Below are 24,376 nucleotides of genomic sequence, written 5' to 3'. Positions count from 1 at the left end.
TGTAGTGGAGGGGCAGGGAGCAGACTTATATAGTAATGGTAATAACAATTTTATTATTTATACCCCAGCCACTCTGGGCAGCTCCCAACAGAATATTAAAAACATGATAAAACATCAAACGTTAAAAACTTCCCTAAACAGGGTTGCCTTCAGATGTCTTCTAAAAGTCAGATAGTTGTTTCTTTCCTTGACATCTGAAGGGAGGGTGTTCCACAGGGAGGGCACCACTACCGAGAAGGCCCTCCCCTGTACAAATCTACAAAATCCACGTGCAAAGTGCAAAATGCTTGCTGCTGCATCCACCTGCAGTACATACAGTACCCATCTGAAGGTGCCCTAGAGCAGGCTACAGTCTAGCACAGGAAGCACAGTAAAATTATTTCAAAACCAAGACATCAGTGATGCAAACAAGAAAACGTTAAGAACTGGCAGGGCACTTTAAACTCAAAAGCAGTGTGAAATCAAAGGGGTTACAAGGCCCATTTAAAAGCTGAAAAGGAGGGGGGGTGTCAAATGTGCATCCTTTTCAAGGGAGTTTGACAAGTATGGAGCCACCACTAGAATGGCCCTGACTCTGTGGGATCCATATTACTGAGCAGAATATGCGTAAGCCGATTGTACTTGTTCAAACCCCTTCAGGCAGGGATTACTATGAAGCCGGTGGAGCATAGCTAATAGAGTCAAAGAGTCTGACCTTTATGTAAAAGCTGCTTTGAGAACCATTCAAGTCACAGGCAGGCTGTAAATCAAATAAATAAATAAATAAATAAATAAATAAATAAATAAATGCCTCTTTAGACTTTAGACTCTTTAAAATCTACTTTTTGTCCTGAAGCACAAAAGGCAAGGTAATATCCTTTAAAAATGTTTCAAACTTTTCTTGTTTGGTCTCCTTTTGTATTAATGCGAATCATTTGGCACTTGCTGTCTTTTAAAATCCTGCTAAGTTTTCGATTTAAGGGAAAACAAATTCTTGTGGCAGTGAGTTCCACACGATAATTTGCACAGAAAAAGTGAGTCATCATATTGGTGCCTATTTTCAGTTGACTGCCTCTCCACACCACTGACTATTCCTTTGTTCTTGTAATCTGAGAAAGGGGGACTGCAAAAGCTTTGATCTGGCATGCCTCTGTAATTCACTACTTTGTGTGCCACTCTGGGTGGTTGCTGGGAGGAGCAAATACTGTACATGCTCACTTCAGTAATGAAACATAGATGTAATTGTATGAGCTCGTTTGCCTGATTCCCTGCTGATTCTGATGTGGAATCCACCCGGGACCCCACAATTCTGGAGGGCCCACAATTATGCTCCCACACTGGGAGAGAGAGAAAGAAAAGGAGGGAGGGAGGGCGATGCTGTCGCCTGGTCTGACTTATGATCAGCTGTTACTTCCTTTTTATATGTGTCAGTGTGGAACATATTAAAATTTCTCAGTGACGGTATGCATGGAATCCCTCTGATGCCGCACCTCTAACTTAGCAGAACAATAAAAGCAAGGTTGTAGTAAGCCTTTGAGCAGCTGGTTGTCTATATATTCTCTCTTTTTTCACATAATCTAATTCAGAATAGAATCCGGGTAGCACTGGCACTACCACTTCCAAGCTCCACCGGCTCTCGTTCTGTTTGCTGGAATTTTGTGGTGCAGCTCGCCCAATCGCAGTGCTTTATATAAATGGCAGACAATGTATTCTTTCTCACCATCAAATGCTGAAGCCAGCTCATATCAATGGGACTCTGAGCCACCAGGAATTCCACTGGATCAATATTATTTTAGAGATTTAGAGACAGGGAGATGGATAGATGCATAGATAGATATAGATGATAGATGATAGATGATAGATAGATAGATAGATGATAGAGATAGATGATAGATGGATGATAGATAGATAGATAGATGATAGATAATAGAGATAGATGATAGATAGATAGATAGATAGATGATAGATAAGAACTGAATCATTGTTAGGGGAGTCTGCCAATAAGGATCTCATGCTTATTAATACAGCAGAGCTATAATCCATGTTGGCATGGCCTTGCAGGCAAGCTGAGGACTGAATTAATGTTCAGAGTCTGGTTTGGTGAAGGAAGGTCAGTCATACCAGGATAGTGACCCACATATCACTGCCACAACACTCAGGCTGGGGCTGGATGGGAGCTTCAGAGCATGCCACCCACCTTGTTAAAAGAAAGAAGTTGATATCTGAGGACCTTTCATCCTTTTTCATCCAGTCCTTCCTTCAAGGAAATGACAAGTTTGACTGAATGAATCCAAAGGAAAGGATTTAATTCCTGACAAGGGTACACTGCAATGGAATTATATGGGGTTTTTGTTTTTTGGGGGGGACGACGGCACTGTTCTCTTTCATTATTAGTATTTTCATCCTTTGTGGAAATTTCCCAGTGATTTCCTCAAGAGAAAAAGCAACGGGTGACTGAAAAACACTTGCATATCTACATATCACATACAGTCCTGTCTTCTATTAGGAGCTATTCAACCATCCCTAAGGAGCAGGAGTGCGTGGCTGGGAGGGTCATCACTGCTATTCATCTGGCCTTTGGTTGGTCATGTTGGTGCTGCTTAAAGCAAGGTGGAGAAACGAAGTGGTGGCAGTGCAAATGCACTGGAAGATCCAATCTGGTGGGAGCACCAGTGGATTTCTGCCATAGGACTTTGCTGCTGCCTTCTCCCTTCCACTCTACCGGCAGTGCTGCAACCAACCAAAGATCAGGGGTGCATCACTGCCCCACCATGCTTTCTGCTACTGCTAAATGGCAATCAGGTTTTTGAGCTCTCCAGGCTTTTTCTTCAGGCTTAAGCAAAACAGGGAAAGTGGGAGAGAGCTAGACATTATGCAGAAACCTAGAGGTCTGCAGAAAGTGACAGTCTTAAGACGGAGTGCAGGACACATTAGGCAGGCTTAATTTGATTAGACTCTGCTAGAGAGTCCTGAAATCTGGAAACAGATTTTGGGTTGCACCAAAGTCTGCTGGGAGAAAGAAACAATAATGAATGTTCCCCATATTTTTTTTTAAAAAAGATTATAACATACAGCAGTTACTCAGATCCATTTCCAGCACCTGGATCCCTTGTGAGGCAGAGAACAGAAGAAAAGAGAAGTTTGGCAGTTTTTATTTTAAGCAACGTTGGAGGTTGTTTTTGGGTGGCACACTAAGAGTCAATAGAAGTTAAACTGGGAGACCCTCCATATGGGTGTTCCAATGTGGATGTCTTCTACAACATGCTGTTGACACAATAATAGTGCATTAGTTGTGAATTTATTCTAATTCGTTAGCCGTCCAGTGATATTTCCCTATTAGTACCACATTAATGTTGTCCGGAGGGGCTATAGTGCACCAAAAGCTGATCAACAACAAAAACTCTGAGCATTTGTGGTATGAAAAGTTAACGGTAGTTTAGCAGGAAGTTACAGGGTATACACAGACCGGAAATGAAACAGTATGCCTGCCCCCCCCCCATTGTAGCCACTAATACGGTAGTTTTGAAAAGTGGATTGTGTATGATTCTTCTGATAGCATTATATTAGCACAAATAATAATGAATTATTTGTAGGAACCAAAATGCAGATGGCATATCCCATCTTCACATGGTAGAATATAATTTTCCTTCAGTTTTAAAAGTCTTCCATTGATTTAGTATTCTTCAAACAACAAAAATTGTAGGTGGTCATTTTGGTCTCAGGGAGAAGAAAATGCAAAATCCACAGTGAGATTTTATCAGAACTCAAACTCTAGAATTCTACCTTCCAGCTTGTAGAAGAGTTCTGGAGAACTTGAAAGCTTGCTGTTTACCTTGCGACATGTTTGTTGGTCTCTGCATTGGTTTCTAGACCTTTCTGAATGAACCAGCATGACTACCTACAACTTTGTTTTTTTGTCTTCTGTGTCCATTCACTAATCCTATGCCAAACAAGAGTACCCATCGCACATCACCATTCTAAGACTGCACTAGTGAAGCTTGTGAAGCTGTTGCCAGGCCAACAGGGAACAGAGGTTGGTGTGGGGGGTGGGGGGAAGAGAAGAAATGTTAAATGTGCCTTTTTCTTTGGAGATGGGAAGAAGGCAGTCCCTTCCACTTTGACTTGCAAGCCAGAGCACAACTCTTGCCCCAAATATCACTCCAACGGACACCAGCTTTTATAATTGAACTTTGTGGTCTTTCTCCTATATTATCACTGTTAGGCGCAATTGCACGATTAGAGGTCTTGTTACTACTATGGTACCTCTGTTGTAAACAGTTACAATTAATTCCCACCCCCCACCCCCACCCCCGGTGCGAAGTTATTATCCTGCAAAGCCCACAATCAAGTTACTATCCCTATATTGCTGAACTAAAAAAGCTTTCAGACAGGAAAAAAAATGTACAGAAACATATCTGGACAAGTAAGCTTCTGACAGTGCTGTCTTATGCATTTTTAAACATAAGTATGTCCCAATGAATTCAGTAAGACTTACTCCCAGGAAAGCATGTAAAAGATTGCAGCCTGAATTGCTTTTCATTTACTTTCCGCTGTGTTTGGGAGGGTGACATGCTTATCATATGATTATGATTAATTTAAAAACGATAGTTAATTTTTGGATAAAATTTCGTCAGTGTTACCCAAAGTTCAAAAGTAACCAGTAAGGCAGTGAGCTAGTTGTCTGGTGACTGATGGTGCTAACGTACAGAATAATAACTGACATCTTTAGGAATAGTGAGTGTATACCTGAAATTTTATTGGTTGGTAACTTCATGGAAATTCTAGGCTGGACGTTTTCATATTGGTTCCCTGTCCAGTTGCAGAGCTGAGAGGGACATTGTAGAACCAGCATAGACCGTGCAGTCTGTAGAGTCTCCATCCCACTATTGGCAACATGGTCTCTGGGTGTGAAAAGATGCTTTCTTTTCTAGCGGCATTGCAGTGTCCAACTGACAGCAGAGGCATGAGCCATATGGATGTTCTCCAAGGAGAGTAGAATCTCTGGGGGAAGGTCCCAACCAACAAGGTATCCCCCTCTCCCCATTTCTTTGCTGATAATCACAAAGGGCTCTCTCAATTCCTCCCCAGTGGAGAAGTAAACAACAGGCGTTTCAGATGTAAACCTTTCTTTTACACCCAAAAAAATCTATAAAACTACAAAAGATTGCATAGAGCAAATGGGTTTTAGAAAATCTTTTGAATTTAAGACCTTTTTCAGCTGCTCACTCAGAGGAAAAGAGGCTAAAGTGATAGCAAATTACATAGTAGAACTGGCTTCCAGAAAATGACAGTGAAATCTTACTCTCCGACATCATCCTCAGAATGACAGGGTTGTGCTGGAGAACTGGCTGTACACAGGTGGATTCTGTCTTTGTATTAGAAGTACTCGACAGTTAAGAGGGGGCGTCATCGAGGACATAAGGGCCAGAAGTTAACAGGCCCACCCTTAACTTTTCGACAATCTGACTACGGTGCCTCCTTGCTCTCATCCAGAATGCTGTTTATATAACACTGGATTAGCGTGTGTGAATGACAGGCCAAAGCTTCAACAGAAGTAGATCACGTTAGTTCTGCTGCAGCCAGCATTACTCTTGTCACTTACGTCAGGCAGGATCTAGCCCCGAATGTTTAAATTTGGTATCCATACAAAATCGTGCTGGGTGGGGTGCAATTATTTCAGTTTGTTTGGAATTGTCTTCTATGTGGCTTCAGTTCTCTATTTTCACCTCTTTCCCTCTGAGTAGATCACAGCTGCTTTATGACTTCATCCGGCATTTTTAAGTTGGACAACAATGCAGTTGCGAGGGTTTCAAATGCACTCGCATCACTGTCTGCCTGCCCAGTCATCAGCCGTGCACAAATGCTTAAATAAGGAAGCATGAAGGAGGAGGAGGGAAACAATCCCACTGCCGGAATATTTATTTACCGACAAAGGACAAGACCTACTGGGCACTTCTTCTCTCCATGCCACATGGAAACAAAGGAGAGATGAGCCAAAGCACAGTTTTTCTCCTGCTAAGTCCCTTTCACACTACTGTGCCAGAACACACTGGTTCTGTTTAAAGAAGCATTAGGGTGGAGCAATGTTGAATGTTGCATTAAATGAGGGCTTGATAGATTGCATGGAAAAATGCAAGAGGAAATCGTTTTGGAGCTCGAGAGGGCATAGCACTTAGCATATATCCAATATCAATATAATGGCATGAACATTAGTAGAAGAGAAAATACTCAGTGCCAATCCCTGATGTTCTTTATATAGCAGTTTTTCAACCACCACCACCCGCCCTAATTTCCATCTGATGTTCTCTTTCAGGCATACATACAGAATGGTGACTAGCGCAGCCAAACCTTGCATGTGTTTCATATGAAAACTTTTCTCTACTTTTTTGGATATTTGGTAACAATGACCTAACCTCTTTTATGTGCTGATTAAGTTTCATTTTGCATGGAGGACTGCAAGAAAAATCATGGCTTCACAAAGAGGCGGTTAGAAAAATAGTTCCACGTGGTGGCAGCCTGCATCGGAATTGCCCCGAAGAGAACGTAGGTCAGAGCTTGGTCAGAAAGCACATTATGCTTTGCGCACTGGAGGCTCCAGATCGGATTCCTATAAGACAGAAAGTGGGGAAGCTTTTCCAGCCTGGGGCCAAATTTCCTCTTGGTCAATCTTCTGTGGGCCAAATGGCAATAGCAAGCGGGCAAGAGGCAGAAGTGCGTGGAGATGTGAGTCTTACCTTTGGACAGCAGGCTATATTCCACCCATGCAAAAGTTAAAGGGTTCTGACTTTTGCCACATACAGTACTTCTTTTTCCTGTATCCAGGCCAACAAGAGACCTTGTCACAATTCATTGACATACTGTCTCCCTACCAGGCAAAGACAGTGAGCACCACTAAGCGCCAGCAACATGTGTCTGGAAGCTGGGAAAGCAAGGCTGCCCCATCTATGCTTCCACATGGGCTTCGTGTTCCTAGATCCCCTTGTTTACACCCATACACAGACACACACATCCTAAACCCACAGTTACCAGGAAGGAACATGGCTCTCAGACATGTTCCTTTGTCTGCCTAATTTCCCCTGTAACTATTAGCACTAGGCCTCAGCTGCTGTTTTTATTTACTCATTCTGCTGATGGTTTTATTATTGCATTATATTGCACTGCAAGTTGTGCTGAAGGGGGGGGGGTGTTTTGAAAGGTGAGGTATAAATCAAACCAGGAAATAGCATTGATATAGCACTATAGTGTGTTCAAACCACTTCAGATACATTACCTTGTTGAACTCCTTACAATCACCCCGTTGTTGTAGATCTCCTCCCTCGCCACTGATATTGTGTGTGTGTGAGAGAGAGAGAGAGTGTAGAGGCTAAGGGAGAGTATTTTGCTTAGGCCTACCTAGTGGTTTCATGGCAAAAGGAAGCAGAGTGCTTAGAGTGGCTCATGAAGGTCCAGAGGTCAATTTGCTTGTGGTTCTCCAGCAGGCACCATTCCATGCACGCAGGTCACACGCACCGGGATTAGCGGGAAGGGACTTGCTCCGAGCAGAGAGTCTGCCTCATGCAGGGCTGCCATTTGCTTGCACAGCTAGCAGCTCCTTGAATTTTATGCCTATTATTAGATCTAAACCTGGCATCAGGTTGGCAGGCTTCACAGCAAGAGCAACAAATCAATCAAGCAAACAAGCAGAAACTCTTCCAAATAAAACTCCTGCTCTGGAGATGGGAGGGCTGCGCTGGAAGCAAAATAGGAAGTTGCTTTGCCCCCAGGGCACCTCGCCCACTACGGACCGTAACACATTTAACTATTAAGTGTGTTTTACTCATTCGACTTATATTCTGAAGTGAGTAGTCAGTTTTGCCCCCCCCCCAGCCCACCCTATGGAGCCAAGCCCAAGCAAATGCTTGACAGTGTTTCTGTAGAATAAAGTGGACACGTGTCCTGCATGACAGAGGACAATTCTCTATTTGAAGGGCTGCCAGTCCTTTGTTTGAAGGGCCACCCATCCTAAGCCCACGTTAAAGTTAAACAGGAAGGTAGAGAAGAGACCTCAAAGTTGCCTATTAGATAGATAGGAAACTGAGAAGGTACAAAAGTCACCTGCTCACCATCTTCTTCACCAGGCATCCCCAAACTCCGGCCCTCCAGATGTTTTGGACTACAATTCCCATCATCCCTGACCACTGGTCCTCTTAGCTAGGGATCATGGGAGTTGTAGGCCAAAACATCTGGAGGGCTGCAGTATGGGGATGCCTGTTCTTCACTATGGTGGGATGTATTGTGTGTTTCTATTTAAATTAATGTGATCATTTCTAAATGATCACCTACTAATCAAAATCAGTGCACGCACATTTCATGCACATCTGTGCCCCCGTTTTTAAAGTGCTGTGCGAGTGGCCCTCCTACAGTAGTAGGACACTGAGCTTTCTATCTTCCTCTGGTGCTACAATATGGCAGCCTGCATATGCAGAGAACTATTGAGCGGTTTCCATAGGATTGTGGTATAGCCCTCACCTGCAACTGTCACAAGGTACACCCTAAAAAGTCTGGCAGTTCATGCTAAGCATAAGCCCTCCAGTACCTTACCTAGAAGAACCCACCAGCTTGTTCTTCCCCACATTCCCAGCTGACCTGGGAAGCAGAGGTAGAGCTTTGGCTTGGGTGAGCAGCCAGATGCCTGGCATAAAAACCACCCAGCTGTGTTGGCAATATACCCAGCAGCATAGCAGCATGTCTAGTGAAGTGGCAGCTTAGCAGAGGGGGTGGGGAAGGTTATGGCAGGCCTCCATGGGAGCTGTTCCTCACTCTGTTCTTGCGGGGCCCGCAATTGCAACTTCCACTTTCCCACCACATTTCTTGTAAATGTATGTAATCATCTTTATTGCAGTTTCTGTAATTTTGGCCTCTTTTTCATAGCAGCTAATTTGGAGCTAGTACTTCAAGGACCACCACAGAGTTGAAAGGAGGCTCTGTAGGATTCTCTGCTCAACCCTGCAGCCTCCTCCATCAGCCCATGCAGTCGCTGGCTTTTCTAAGTGCCACCACGCAAGTCATTCCTGCCCAGTTAAGTTCACCACCAAGAAAGGCTTGTTCTCCACTAGTGTTGGGTAGGGGTGAGAGATGGGAGTAATTTGATTCTGTTCACCTCTAAAGGTGAAGCTTTCTAATCTGACACTTCCAGAACAAAAAGAACTGAGCTGTCCTTAAAATTTTTGCGTTTACTGTATCTGAATTTTGCAATGCCACTCTTCAGCCAAGTACAGTGGTACCTCGGGTTTCAAACACCTCGGGTTACAAACACTTCAGGTTACAAACTTTGCCCCAGGCTGAGAATGGAAATTGCATGCCAGCGGCGTGGCGGCAGTGAGAAAGCCATTAGCAAAAGCACGCCTCAGGTTAAGAATGGTTTCGGGTTAGGGGTTCCATCTGGTCCTTATCACAGTAGACTTGGCCTTCCATGTTATATCCTGTGACGTTACTGCCACGATGTCTGACTGAATAAATTCAAACAGATAATTAGTCCAGACCTCTACTGTCCATTTTTCTCTATCTTTCCAACCTAAAGCTATTGTTGCCTTTCCTGCTAGTATCATTGCTTTGAAGGTATGCTGGTCACCTTTCTCTATGGCCGTGTTTCCTAGTATACCCATTGTCATAAGATTGAAGTCTATAGGTAGCTTCACTTTAAAAACTTCATTAATAACCTTAAGGATTTTATTCCAAAATCCCCCTACCTCTGGGCATTCCCAATACATATGGGAGAACCATCCCTTGGCTTGTTCAATGGATAACAACTACTGGACCAGAAGACATTCAGTGGAAATTAAAGACATTGTGCCCGTGGCTGAGGACAACTGTTTGAACCCTTCCAATGGATTATGGGTGAGGGAGGGGGTGGGAAGGGAAAGAAAAAATGGTACGGGAAATTAAACATTGGAAGGAGAGAATATAATGTATGTAAAAATTCTCGTACTTCAATAAAAATCTTTTTTAAAAAAAGAATGGTTTCGGGTTAAGAACGGACCTCCAGAACAAATTAAGTTTGTAACCCGTGGTACCACTGTAATGTAATGCCTAGAGGAGGATAAAATGTACATATAAACGCATATATTGGTGAGAATAGCATGCAAAAATAAATTATGTTAGCAGAGATTGTTCTATAAGAAACTGTTTGTTAGACAAAGGCGCATGTGTTAGGAGAAATTCTTGCAAAGACGATGAATTTTCACAAGGCCTTTTTTTTTTTTGCAAACTGATTTGGAAATGTGAAGAAACAGGAAAGAGAGAGAGAGAGAAACTGAAATCAAAATTGACAGATTTTTCCCTGATAGTAGAGAGGAGCCTCTGGGTGGGTGTGCTGCCACATGGCTCAGCAGTCCATTGGATAGAGCAGATGAACATTAGCACAAGTAGGTTTTAGGAAAGACATGGAGAAACCTGTTCTCAAGCTAAACTCAACATGGCCTATTGCCATATAGTTTGCCCCATGCAGGCAGGTTTTTCCATTCACAGAGTGTTTGTGTAAGCGAACCAGATTGAGAATATGGTGGGGAGGGATAGGGGATTTGACCCTTGGCAACAGCCCTAATCAAAGTGGCCGGGAGGCCAGGAGGCCACTTGGGAGGCTGGATCTAACCTGCAAAGTGTCGGCTAATTACCCCGGGGTTATGTCCTTTAGATTGCTTGCCAACAAGAGGCATGTCACTGTTCAAATTGCCTACCTGGAGCAAGGAAAGATGAGGAAACAGCTATTCTGTGTCCTTCAGTAGGAATTCAGTGGCCAGCCCAGTCCTACCATTGGGCAGGATGAGGAAGCCCCCACATGCAGCTGTTTTGGGGTTATGAAAGAGCAGCAAATGGCTTTTTAATTCATGATTTCTGTGTTCTGAATTTATGATTCTTTCATTTTTGGTTACTGTACTCCACATTTATGATTCTTTAAATTTACGGTTATTGTATTTTTAATTTAGGGTTATTTAATTTAATTTATGGGTTTTGTACTTAACGGTTGTTATTTCATTTCATTTCTGCTTATTGTATTTTGACAGCTAAGGAAGGGGAGAGGGAGAGGGGCTTGCGAGGTTTTCTGTGCCAGATGCCAAAATAACTTGGCTGCATTTGGCCTTTATGCACCTAGACATGTGGGAAGCAGCAAAATGTCTTTGGCCAGACCTGCTCACTGATGAAAATGATTTCTTCTTCTCATCTTGGTTGGTTGGACCTGACTGACATATCTTATATGCCTCTTGAAAATGAATTTGGTAGGTTTATTGGTGGGGCTGAAGTTGCAAGAACTGCAGCTGTTGCTATTTTATCAGGTGCCTCATCTATATATCTCACCTCCTCTGTCTCTGTGTACCAGTTGCTGGGAATTGCAGGTGGGCAGAGGGCTCTGGCACTTATGTCCTGCTTGTATGCTTCCCACAGACATTGGGTTAGCTGGACTAGATGAGCTATTGGCCTGATCTAGCAGTGGTCTTCTAATGTTCTTACGTAAATGTTATAAAACATATATAAAAACATCTCTTGGTGAATAAAGAGAAAGTACAACAGGACATCTATTCTTTCAGTGTCAAGAGTTTCAGTTTTTCCAAGCACCAGTTATCTCAAGCAGGAATATCAGGAGGTTTTAAAGAATATATGTTTCTAGCCCTCATCATTTGATGAAATGCCACCACTGATACTTTATGTCAGGGGTGGGAAACCTGGGGGCCATTTTTCCCCCTATACTGCTTTATATTTTTAATAAAAATCTCAAAGCGGTTTACAGCATATTAAATCAATAAAACAAAAGCCGGGCGATGTTCCTTCAACCTCATGAGTCTCTTCAGTAGGGTTGGGTGTGTCTGGGCTTCGCCCCCTAGGTCAGGTGGAAAATGCCTTGCAGGGAGCGGCCTCCATGCCTCTTTGCATTTCTCTATCTGATCCTCACACGATACCCCCCCCCCATTGAACCTGCTTGGTACACTCCTTGAGAGCTTCTGCCTAGCTGGAATGTGTTTTTGAACTGTGATAATGCCTCTTACATGCCTGGGTAGAGGATGGAGGGTTGGATAGATGTGTGTCTGTGTGAAACCTCTGGCATCCATATTGCTGGCATGTAGCCTACTGTGCAAAAATCAGAGTCACATCCTTTGCCAATAAATTTGGCCCTCAGGCTGATAAAGGTCCCCAACCTTTGGTGTGCTATGTGATTCGATCCTAGTGTGACTTAAAGCAAATGCATGTGGCTTTGGGGATTATTTGCTGGAGCTTCTTGAGTTTTATTTATTTTGGCTTAATGCAAGTAAATAAACATTTCCATACAGGTGAACTAATTTGATATAGTCAAGTAGTGGCTCCCATCTCTTTTCTGAAGATGGAAAAACCTGACTCTTATAATGGGCCCTCTCTATGGTCATAGAATCTCCTAATAGTAAAATCTCATTCAGCTTCGTTTTAGATCAGGATTTGTGAAACATGGGTGCCCTCCTACATATGAAGGCAAGCACATTTTCCCTAGCTCCAGACACTCACCCTCAAACATATGCCGTGTGTATGCTCACACACCCTTTGTGGATATGTAGCTAAGATCTCTTTGCTAGCAGCAAGACTGCACAATTATTTTTGCATATGTTCCATACACCTCAGCCCATTTCGGTGGACACAGCTGTGTGTGGGACTGCAGAACACAAAAAAGCAAGTCTATCGTTGGGGCAATCACTGATTAGAATGGCTGAACAGATCACTGGAGAGCGGGATGAGCCCAGTGAATTAATTTTCGTTTCTGCTTTGAGCCAACATTTCCATCTTTAATGTAACTCTCTTTAATCCTCTGGAACACACCTTTCAATTTTTCATGCGAATCCTCAGGTGCCTTGCTAAATAATTGACATTGAACAGAACCTACTGGAGACTTCATTGCATAAAAACATTTTCTGCAATATTAAATGTCCTTATTATTAAAACATTGATAGGAGAGGCTTTCAGCCTTGCAAGGCTTTGACCTCTTCTTCCACCACACCTACAATGGGATGATGTTCGCGCAGTAAGTTTTTCTTGGCTGACACCAGTCTTTTGAGCTTTATTATTATTTATGCCTAGTTCACTCTAGAGGCCATTTTGTTGTTTTTTTCAGGCTCTTAATTTATTTATTTTCTATCCCAGCAGCCATGCAGGAGATGTTCTGATGGATTATACCCTCTACAAATGCCAAACTCAAAACCAGCAATGACAAGCCGGAGACTTCGCACAGAGCTTTCGTTTTCCTCGAAAGGGACTGGGCCTCAGTCTTTAGAGTGCTTCTGATGCTCTACCTCCCTCTACTGTATTTCTTGAGAAGTTCTTCTCCAATGATGGGAAATCATGTATTAGCCGCTTCCATTTCCATGCTGTCCCTTCTGGCAATAATGGGAGACACAGACAGTAAAACAGACAGTACTTTCATGATCGATTCAGACCCAGACCGTTGCATGAGGCATCATTATGTGGATTCCATCAGCCACCCTTTGTACAAGTGCAGTTCAAAGGTAAGCGCTATCTTAAACTTCTCAACCTTTCTTACATGCAAGCACCATTAAAAAAAACCCAACAACATAAAGGAGGACAATGTGTTGTGTACACGTATTCGAATAGGGTTGCCAGACTCAATAGAGGACAGGACTTCTGTGCCTTTAATTGCCCTGCTCTCTTTTGAGTCTGGAAACCTTAAAGAGAAACCAGCAGACCCTTTGCTTGGAAATTAAACAAAGTGTCTGCTGGTTTCTCTTTAAGGTTTCCAGACTCAAAAGAGAGCAGGGCAATTAAAGGCACAGAAGTCCTGTCCTCTATTGAGTCTGGCAACCCTATATTTGAAGCACACAGAAGCCAATTTTTTTCACAGTGAGGTTTTTCACATGCTGATTCGCAATTGTACACAGCCATGTGTGATGACATCATCTAAAGTGGCAGCTATTCATGTTGTCTGTGCAATGGTGTTATCTACTCCCCTCCCCTCAAACAGTCAAACAGTGTGTATATAACTCTCTCTCTCTCTCTCTCTCTCTCTCTCTCTCTCTCTGTGTGTGTGTGTGTGTGAGAGAGAGAGAGAGAGAGAGAGAGAGAGAGAGAGAGAGAGAGAGAGAGTAGTTTGAAAGGGAGGGGTTGGAAACTGGTGTGTTGAAATATTATGTTTATTTTTTATTATGCATTAATTCTATATGCCGCCCTTCATCCAAAGATCTCAGGATGGCTCACAAGATACAAATACAGGATAAAAGCACAAAATAAATAGTTCAACCTCAGGGCCAGGTCTACCATTAGGCAGAGTGAGGCCCCCCCAACTCAAGCAGCTGGTTTTGGAAGTCATGAAATAGTAGCAAATTTATTATTGTTACTTTTTTTTTTACTGCCAAGGAGGAATAAAGGCATTTGTAGGATGTTCTGCCTCTGGTGCTAAAGTAACATGGCTGACTTTGCGTTCTGTGAATTTTGACTTGTGGGTGGAGTGGAAGGCCCCATTTGCTGCTCCACTTCAGGTGGCAAAATGTCTTGAGCTGCCCTGGTAAACCTGCCTTTATATACCTAAACTTTTTTAAAAAAAATCATATTAAATCCCAGGACTGCATATGCAGTATTTCTCAAACTTGAGTCTCCAGCTATTGTTGGAGTGCAACTCCCACCATCCCTAGCTAGGAGCTTACTGGGCATAGGACTGTAGCCTCAGTGAACTTCTCCAGCCATGACTGGTTGCATTTGAATTAAGGGAAATATGACATCTAATCCTTTGCTAAACAAATGAATTAATAAAGCTGATACCTCCAAACAGCACAGACTGAAAATCAGATGGACATCCAGAAAAATGATGGTGTGATTCACCCTTTCTCAACCTATTGCCCTTCAGGTGCTCCTGTCATACCTAGCCAGCATGGCCCATGGTCAAGAACAGGCATCCCCAAAATGCGGCCCTCCAGATGTTTTGGCCTACAACTCCCATGATCCCTAGCTAACAGGACCAGTGGTCGGGGAAGATGGGAACTGTAGTCCAAAACATCTGGAGGGCCGAAGTTTGGGAATGCCTGGTCAAGAATGACGGGAGATGGGTCAAACATCATCTTGAGTGCCATTGCTTTCCCATCCCTAGTGTAACTGATCACTTCTTCTGAAGGAGAAGCAGAGGAAATGTTGTCAGTACAAATATGTGTTTGGTGAAGTTCCAAGGAGATTCTTAAGAAGTCCAACTTTTTTTAAAAAAAACACCAAACAAACATAAAGGGCTGGTTCTAGGACAGATCATAGAGATTTTCACTTTTGGAGTGAAATATTGAAATGATGCCTCCCACAAGGGGCTGAGCTGTCATTTTTTACTTCCCATCCTTTGCACTCCAGACCTATGTGCCCAGGGCTGTCTCAAGCAGGTCGGGTGCCCTGGCGCTGAGGCGCGGAGATCGCTCCGGCACCCTCGCCCTCACAGCGCGCAGCACGGCTTCCACGCGGCTTTGCCGTGCAGCGCCCCCCCGCCAGCCCGGCGCCCTGGAGCCGGGCCTGTATGTGCCATATCTCAAAGTCTCCTCAGTTTCAAAAGCAATTTGCCACGAGGCCTGAGTGGGGCTGCTGTTCAGTGTTTGAAAGTAGTCGTGCCGTTCTTTGGAGGCAGGAAAATCATCACATTTTCTGGAAACTTGTCTGAAGTAACTGCCCCATGACGATGCTGTTAGGATCTCCTACTCATGAGTAGGACCCTGGCAGAGACACATGCCCGACTGGCATATTCCCTCCCTCCTGGTCAATCGTTCGGGAGCTTCAAAAGCTTTCTTCAGCCTGAACATCAAAGCGACTGATGCCAAGAAACATCAGCACACTTACGGATCCACAGAGTTTGTGCAGTTGCGTAACAGAACTCAGCATTTTGGCTAATCTACTTTTATTTACATATAAACACACATGGAGCACTGTAACATGGCTCCCTCTCTCTCTAGCATCAGACAGCAAAGAGAGTGAACAAAGGACAATAATCCCACTTCACAGCACACAGTAATACAAACATCCTGTCTTTGTCACTCCCCACTCTGTGGAGTCAAAACATACACCGTCATGTGATAGACAAGAATCCCATGACTGCAGACACGGGCAATGAATCTTCAGCATATACCAGTTCTGTCTGATTCATGTGTATAATTTTTGATACACCTGCTTGAAGAAGTTTATGAATTGGCCAACTGCAAATCTAGTCAGCTCAACTTCCCTTGAGTGTGGTGGCAATTTTTCCAACCACTCCAGTCACAGAAATTGTTACTGACATATTTTTGATCTGTCGGTTCATATATATTAAGTTTCTCCACATGAGCACATTTCTCGAGAAGGCATGGACTGCCTGCAGGGACACAAAATAGATTGTGTGAATTGACACTCAGCCTTTATGGCTGTAGAGTTGCATTAGAAAATGTGACAGCAAGAAATGCTCGGAAAGGTACATTTATAAATTGAAAAAATACCATTTAAAAATACTAACATGTTCACCAGCTGCAATCAGAAATCTACTAGAGTGGCAAGCAAGCAAATAATAAATATGTACAGTGGTACCTCGGGTTACAGAGGCTTCAGGTTACAGACGCTTCAGGTTACAAACACTTCGGGTTACAGACTCTGCTAACCCAGAAATAGTACCTCGGGTTAAGAACTTTGCTTCAGGATGAGAACAGAAATCGTGCGGCGGCAGCGGGAGGCCCCATTAGCTAAAGTGGTACCTCAGTTTTAGGTTAAGAATGGACCTCCAGAACGAATTAAGTTCTTAACCCGAGGTACCACTGAGTGGAACCTCGGTTTATGAACACCTCGGTTTACGAATTTTTGGTTTACGAACGCAGTGGACCCACCTGGAACGGATTAATTCACTTTCCATTACTTTCAATGGGAAAGTTCGCTTCAGTTTATGAACGCTTCAGTTTATGAACAGACTTCTGGAACCAATTACACCCATGCTTCGGGTTAAGTACGCTTCAGGTTGAGTACTCCGCGGACCCGTCTGGAACGGATTAATCCACTTTCCATTACTTTCAATGGGAAAGTTCGCTTCAGTTTATGAACGCTTCAGTTTAAGTACTCCGCGGACCATCTAGAACAGATTAATCCACTTTCCATTACTTTCAATGGGAAAGTTCGCTTCAGTTTATGAACACTTCAGTTTATGAACAGACTTCTGGAACCAATTGTGATCATAAACCGAGGTACCACTGTATGAAAATGTCCCTAGAAAATGGTCAATGTGTTTCAGTAGGGCACAAGAATACAATTTCCCTCTAACAAGATTCATATTATTCTTATTATTACAGGAAAACTGCAATATTGTACACTTGAGGAAAGTTTTTTTACCAAAATGTATCAGGCATTTTCTAAAAACATTTTACTATTCAATACATTTCAAAATTTCAATACAATTTGAATCCTTGGCGCCTTTTTGCCTCCTCCTTTTTGCTAATATTAGTATATATTGCTAATATTGGTATATATTTCATATATTCAAGACAATACTCCCCCCCCCAAAATAAAAATCAGTATATTTTTTGTGGTTACCTTGTCGACCTCATCAGAATGAAGTGCTCTTGAGAAATAATCTCATGTGGATTGAAAGTAGGGCAGTGGGGTGGAATGGCCCTTCTGTAATAGGAGATGGGTCATAGCTCAGTAGTAGAACATCAGCTTTGCATACAGAAGGTCCCGAGTTCAATCCCCGATAGCTTCAAGTCAGGGTTGGAGAAGACCCTGGTCTGAAACCCTGCAGAGTCACTGCCAGTCATTGTAGACACTGCTGAACTAGGTGAACCAGTGTCTGATTCAGTATAACACAGCTTCTTATATTCTTAATTACATTCAGTTGGTAGCAAAATTGAGGTAAAAACACACCACCTGCCTTTCTTAAGGGATATGAAATTCATTTGTGTCCACACACGTCCTCCTTCCATGACAGTTTCAGATCCAGTTTGATCCAAATGCAGTAGATGTGGTTTACATATGGTTCCAAGTGATTTTTGGCCGACCTTCCCTTTTTCATTTAGAAACACGAGAAAATGCCAAAAAATGTGTTTTTGCTTGAAATATTGTGCTTGAAGAAACTTGCTGTGGCTTAATAGCAGCTGTTGAGTTTTCTGCTGCGTTCTGCTCCATGGAAGTGGGGAAGAGAGGCAGCGCCATCGATTGCAGCTCCAACACCTGCTGCTCTTGCTGACCATTTGCCCTTCTTTTCTCAGCAAAAACCAGCTCAAAAATCCATACGGAGATTTGTCCCCATTACTGCCTGTTAAAAATGAACTTGCCTTCTCTGTTCAGCCTTTTTTTTAAAAAAAAAAAGCAAACGACTGATACCAGCCTTATATTATACTATATATAGGATAATGTAGACTAAACATATTAAAATACTGTAGCTAAAGATGCATAAAAGAAAACTGCAAAGCATAATATAAATCCTTCATAGAAGATTATGTCAACTGCAAACTGAAAACAACAATTCAGCTGGAGAAGGCCTGAGTAGAAAGAGCGGTAGAAAGAACAGTGCTTAAAGCATGGGTAGGCAAACTAAGGCCCGGGGGCCGGATCTGACCCAATCGCCTTCTAAATCCAGCCCGCGGACGGTCTACGAATCAGCATGTTCTTAAAATGCATCTCTGGGTTATTTGTGGGGCATCTGAATTTGTTCATCCCCCCCCCCAAAAAATATATAGTCCGGCACCCCACAAGGTCTGAGGGACAGTGCACCAGCCCCCTGCTGGAAAAGGTTACTGACCCCTGATCTAAAGCAAAGCCTGTGCAACTGCAATGAAGGCCCTCTGGTGGTACCCACATACTGAATATGTGACACCTCCAACAAGGGCTCAGAAGCTGAGCCCAGTGGCCAGAGGGGAATATAGGGCAAGTGGTCTCTAAAAGCATGACATACAATAAGTAAGGGATTTCCAGAAGGATAGCAGTGTTAGACTAATGCAGAGAAATCATTAGAGAGCCAGTGTGGTGTAGTGGTTAAGAGTGGTAGACTTGTAATCTGGGGAACCGGGTTCGCATTCCCGCTCCTCCACATGCAGCTGCTGGGTGACCTTGGGCCAGTCACACTTCTCTGAAGTCTCTCAGCCCCACTCACCTCACAGAGTGTTTGTTGTGGGGGAGGAAGGGAAAGGAGATTGTGAACCGCTTTGAGACTCCTTCAGGTAGTGATAAAGTGGGATATCAAATTCAAACTCTTCTTCTTGTTGTTGTTTCACCTTAAGACTGAGAAGTTTATTATGACATAAGCCAGGCACCCCCAAACTCGGCCCTCCAGATGTTTTGCGACTACAATTCCCATCATACCTGACCACTGCTCCTATTAGCTAGGGATGGTGGGAGTTGTAGTCCCAAAACATCTGGAGGGCCGAGTTTGGGGATGCCTGGCATAAGCTTTGCTTGACAAAAGTCTACTTGCATTGGGTGCCTCTGTGTGCCACAAGACTCCTTTATATTATTATTAAATCTGGAAGATATAATCTGTGTCTGGGGATATATGGTCCATAAAAACAAGAGAGGGGAATGAATGCCAATCAGTATTTAATTCTATAACAGTAGCAAGCCTAGAGAAAATTCTCCATGCTATTCATGGTCAGTGGGTAGAGTGAGGCATTTCATTACCCATGAACAGAGTGGGGAATTTTGGGAGAGAATCCCAGAGGGAAGAAGAAATTCTGTAACAGCATCTTGGGGCAGAGCTCACCATTAAGAAGCAATAGCATGGCTTCTTAATTTTTTTTTGCTAAGAATGTTTTAATTAGACTGCTGTCATATCTATAATAGGGACCCAGGTGGCGCTGTGGGTTAAACCACGGAGTCTAGGGCTTGCTGATCAGAAGGTCGGCGGTTCGAATCCCTGCAACGGGGTGAGCTCCCATTGCTCGGTCCCAGCTCCTGCGCACCTAGCAGTTCGAAAGCACATCAAAGTGCAAGTAGATAAATAGGGATCGCTCCGGCGGGAAGGTAAACGGCGTTTACGTGCGCTGCTCTGGTTCACCAGAAGCAGCTTTGTCAGGCTGGCCACATGACCCGGAAGCTGTCTGCGGACAAACGCTGGCTCCCTCGGCCTATAGAGTGAGATGAGCGCCGCAACCCCAGAGTCGGACACGACTGGACCTGATGGTCAGGGGCCCCTTTACCTTTACCATGTCTATAATATTATTGCACACATACATGCCTCTGCTTCAGAAGCACTACAGTACTTCTGCTTCCTTTTCTGCTTAAGTGTGTTAGAGGAATAGATAGGAAACAACTGGACTAGGAAAAGAACTCATGTGAAACAAGGGGACCAAATTGGCCATTTCCAGGTGGCCACAGGTGCTAGATCACACGACTGGGTTTGCAGCACTTCATATCTTACCCTTCCTGATCCATAATCAAAGCATTCTATTTTATTTTATTTTTTAAAAAAACCCCAAATATGCTGAAACAATGTATACAAAATGTAGCTGATGTGATAGGCCCAGAGTATATAGACTCATAATTAAATTATTAACACAATGCAATGAGGCCTAAATGGTCTGTGAAGTGGGCTGCTTAACAGGAACCAGGTAGTTATGAACGATACCATTTCTGCCAGCATCACAAATCTGCACTGCTCCGGGGCTACGTTCCTTGATTCCTTTGTCTCCTTCCTTTGCAGATGGTGCTGCTAGCTCGTTGCGAGGGACGTTGCACTCAGACATCACGCTCCGAACCGATGGTGTCCTTCAGTACAGTCCTGAAACAGCCCTTCCGCTCCACGTGCCATTGCTGCCAGCCACAGACTTCCAAGCTGAAAGCCATGCGGTTGCGCTGCTCGGGCGGCATGAGACTCACGGCCACCTACCGTTACATCCTCTCGTGCCAATGTGAGGAGTGCAACTCCTAGGCGCAAACCTTCTGCAGCAGATAGAGTGGGAGAGACACATGGTCTGCAGCAGAATTCTCAGAAGAAGCAGCAGCCAAGGGTCACCTTTTTGCCAACTTGCTATTAGAGGTCTCACACAACCAAGGCCAGTTAAGCATGGATTTAATTTTCAGAGCTGCAGAAAGCAAATCACGATGTTGCTTGGGAATGTGCCAAATCATGAACAGACATCAGAATGTATATCTATACTGGAGGGGAAAAAACCCCTCTTGTGGTGGTGGAGGACTGGTTTTTAGAAACCTATTTTTCTTGGGAAAATACTTTGGGTAGTTTTTCTGGTTCAGTATTTCTTTAAATCCTGAATAAGGGCCTGTGAGAAATTATGACTCTTCGTTTTGAGCGCCCTGCCAGTAAAAGTAAAAAGAACAAAAGACATTATAGAATATGCACATTGGATGCTATTATGTGGGAAATGTTTTATTTTAGAAGAAGAGAAAGACTGTATGCAGAAGCCTATTGTATCTTTTAAATATGCCCATTAGTTTATATTGGCCTTGGAAATGGACTGTATTGATGGTAAAAGTTATATTTTATCTGGTCTGGCAGCCAAGTGCTGGACAATTTATTGTGGTTTAGGTGCAGTTACAAAATAAATAACAGAAAATTTATTGAACAAGAAGTGCAGCTCCTCCAGTGTTGGGAAGCGGTGTTTACGGTCAGGGACTGAAGCTTTGAAAATAGTTGTTTTCAATTGGGCCTCTTTGCTACTATGTATTTTAACTTCTGTGCAGGGTCCAGAGCTTCCAAAATAGTAATAGCTAGTCTTGTTTTCCTTCACAATAGGCACAAGTTTAAATGAAGGATTCTCTTATTGGTGAAGACATGGTTTTTCATTACTTGGGAAGTAATGATTGATTACTTACATGGGTGAATTGGTGTCACCCATGTCATGCCCCTTGATACAACTTTGAGCACCATACTTTGTAGTGGGGACTGTATACAATTTTCTGCCTCCCCACCCCCTGAGAAACCCTAACCATTGTGGCATTTGTAATCAACAGCTTCCCTTCATTAAATACAAAGCAATGACACCAGAGTCTTACTTTAAGTCATGCATTTTTACATTTTCCAATGGATATAAATTTATGTTTCCAAGATGAAGTTACAGTAGCATAGGATAGGATTATACACAGAAATACATCAGAGTCTGAATTAGTCCAAGGGTTTATGAATTACTTCTTGTTGAAATTTTAGAAGCAGGCAAAGCTATTGCAGTTGCAGCTTTCTATGCCTAGCTTTCAGTGGTTAATATAAGTCCTGTCTTGGATGGCAATGTATTCTTCAGAACAATCAACCAGTTTTAGAAACTCTTTTCCTCCACAGAAACCCAAATAGATCTACCATATGAAGAAATAATGTTTGCCCTGAATTCTTTGACTTCCAACCCAATCCCCCAATCACTTGTATTAAAGATCTAAGAGCTGCAGCCATGCTAATTTAGCTGGAGCAATTTTACTGCACAGCTCTAAATATGAGAAAAGAGTAAAGTTGGGGGCCAGAAGTGAGCAGGCAAGCAGCCCATCTGTTCTATGTCATCTAATCTGTCTGGAATAATTGCCATATATAGCAACCAGGATTTTGACAATTACATCACAGAGATTCCATTAAACGCACTGAAGGAGTCCCCAGTGTCTCTTGGGGAATGGTTGCCTGGCTAATGAAAACAACAAATGAAATGGCCCGTGGAGTTTGTAGCCAAGCAGCTTTATGACCTACATGCCCATAATTGTGATCATCCAGGGAACGCCACAGCTCTTTGTTATTGGCTTTCCATCAATAAGCTAAAGAAAATGGAGATTAGTGGCAGGTGTGAGCTGTTTTGTGCAGCTAAATTCATAGACAGGATATCATTCATGACAGAAACGTGAAGAACATGAGGTCATGATAGATAGATATACATTGCTTCATCTTGACTGATATTTCTTTCACCCCTCTGAAATTATTATGAACTCATGAGCGAAGCACTTAGGAGTCTCTCTCTCTCTCTCTCTCTCTCTCTCTCTCTCTCTCTCTCTCTCTCTCTCACACACACACACACACACACACACACACACACACACACACACACAGCGGCAACTTTATATTTCATTTGCTTATAATGGAAGCCTACACAAGTCTACTCAAATGTAAGTCCAATTGAGTTCAAAGAGACGTACTCCTAGCTAACTGTGCACAGGATTGCAGCACTACTATTTTAGTTATATTATGGTTACAGCTATCAGATTTTCATGTCTATGGCAGGATTGCCATATTGCAGACCAAAGACCCATCTAGTCCAGTATCCTGTGTTCATAGTGGTCAACCAGATGTCTATGGCAGTCTATAAGCAAGAATACAAGTGCAACAGCACTCAGGAGAGCTTAGCTGGCAGAGCATGAGACTCTTAGGGTCGAGGGTTCGAGCCCAACAATGGGCAAAAAAGATTCCTGCATTGCAGGGGTGGCTCTTGTGATCCCTTCCAACTTTACAATTCTGTGATTCTATTATTCTCCCCACTTGTGATTCCCAGCATCTGGTATTCAGCAGCGCACTGCTTCTGGCAGTATGGAACATAGCCACTGAGAGACTTAACCATGAATTTGTCTAATTCTCTTTTAAAGCTAACCATGTTGACACCCATCCCCCTATGTCTTGTAGGAGAGACTTCCATAGTTTCACGATGCACTGTGTAAAGAAGTACTTTCCTTTGTATATCTTCAATCTTCCAACATTCACCTTCATTGGATGCCCCCTGGGTTCTAGCATTCTGCCTTTCTACCCACTTTCTCCATACCACGTTTAATCTTCTATACCTCGAGCGTGTTGACGGGTGTCAGAGAACTCTGATGGAAATGGAAATTGGAGCCAATGTTTGCTTGTTCATTCCATGTCCGGAACACTGATCAGTATTCACTGCTATTGTTGCTTTCTGTCCACAAGTGATACGTAACTGATTACATTTCCCTTCCTCATATGCATTGTTTCCTTTGCACTAGAATTAATGGGGTGGAATGATGTAACTTACATAATTAATTGCGTAGGTTATGCAAGTTATGTTAGTTCACCACAGCAGTGAGACAAATAATGTAGTTTTTGGTGGAAGATAAACCGTAGTGTTGCATGTGGCGGATACAGGGTGGAATAGAAAATGATGCCCTCTGACATCCCTAGCCATGCCCCTTCTTACTTACCATTTTTTCTAAACTAAAAAGCGTTGTAATCTTTCCTCATGGTGGAGTTGCTCCATCCCTTTAATCATTTTGATTGGCCTTTTCTGAACTTTCCCCCAGCTTTAGATAGCATTTTGTGAGGTTAGGTGACCAGAACTGCTGAGTCAGAAAGGGTAAAGAGATAATCTAGTCAGGTTCACCTGACAGGGATAAGGGTCTTGTTCCATGCAGTAAGGGAAATGGTTGCTGACCCCAAATATGCAGACTCAGTAACGTGAAACCTTATGACATCTGCATTTCCTCAAGGAATTAAATCTAGAGGCCTTCAGTTACCAGCATAATGCTTTCTCATAGA

General features: G+C 43.1%; 1 protein-coding gene across 2 annotated transcripts in view; it reads left to right on the top strand.

Moving 5' to 3' along the window:
* Window positions 1-22,874, top strand: part of NDP (norrin cystine knot growth factor NDP) — a 28,630-nt gene extending 5,756 nt beyond the window's left edge. The window contains exons 2-3 of one of the 2 annotated variants that reach the window (XM_035115577.2): window positions 13,123-13,481; window positions 20,606-22,874. In XM_035115577.2, coding sequence (XP_034971468.1) covers window positions 13,260-13,481; window positions 20,606-20,833 — 450 coding nt within the window. In that variant the 5' untranslated portion in view covers window positions 13,123-13,259 and the 3' untranslated portion in view covers window positions 20,834-22,874. Of the gene's footprint in view, window positions 1-13,119; window positions 13,482-20,605 lie in introns of both variants that reach the window. The other variant, XM_035115576.2, reaches the window with a different exon arrangement.
* Window positions 22,875-24,376: the final 1,502 nt, after the last annotated feature.

This window comes from Zootoca vivipara, chromosome 4 (genome assembly GCF_963506605.1).
Source record: "Zootoca vivipara chromosome 4, rZooViv1.1, whole genome shotgun sequence".
Lineage (NCBI taxonomy): Eukaryota > Metazoa > Chordata > Lepidosauria > Squamata > Lacertidae > Zootoca > Zootoca vivipara.
This window is presented reverse-complemented; position numbering and strand designations above follow the sequence as displayed.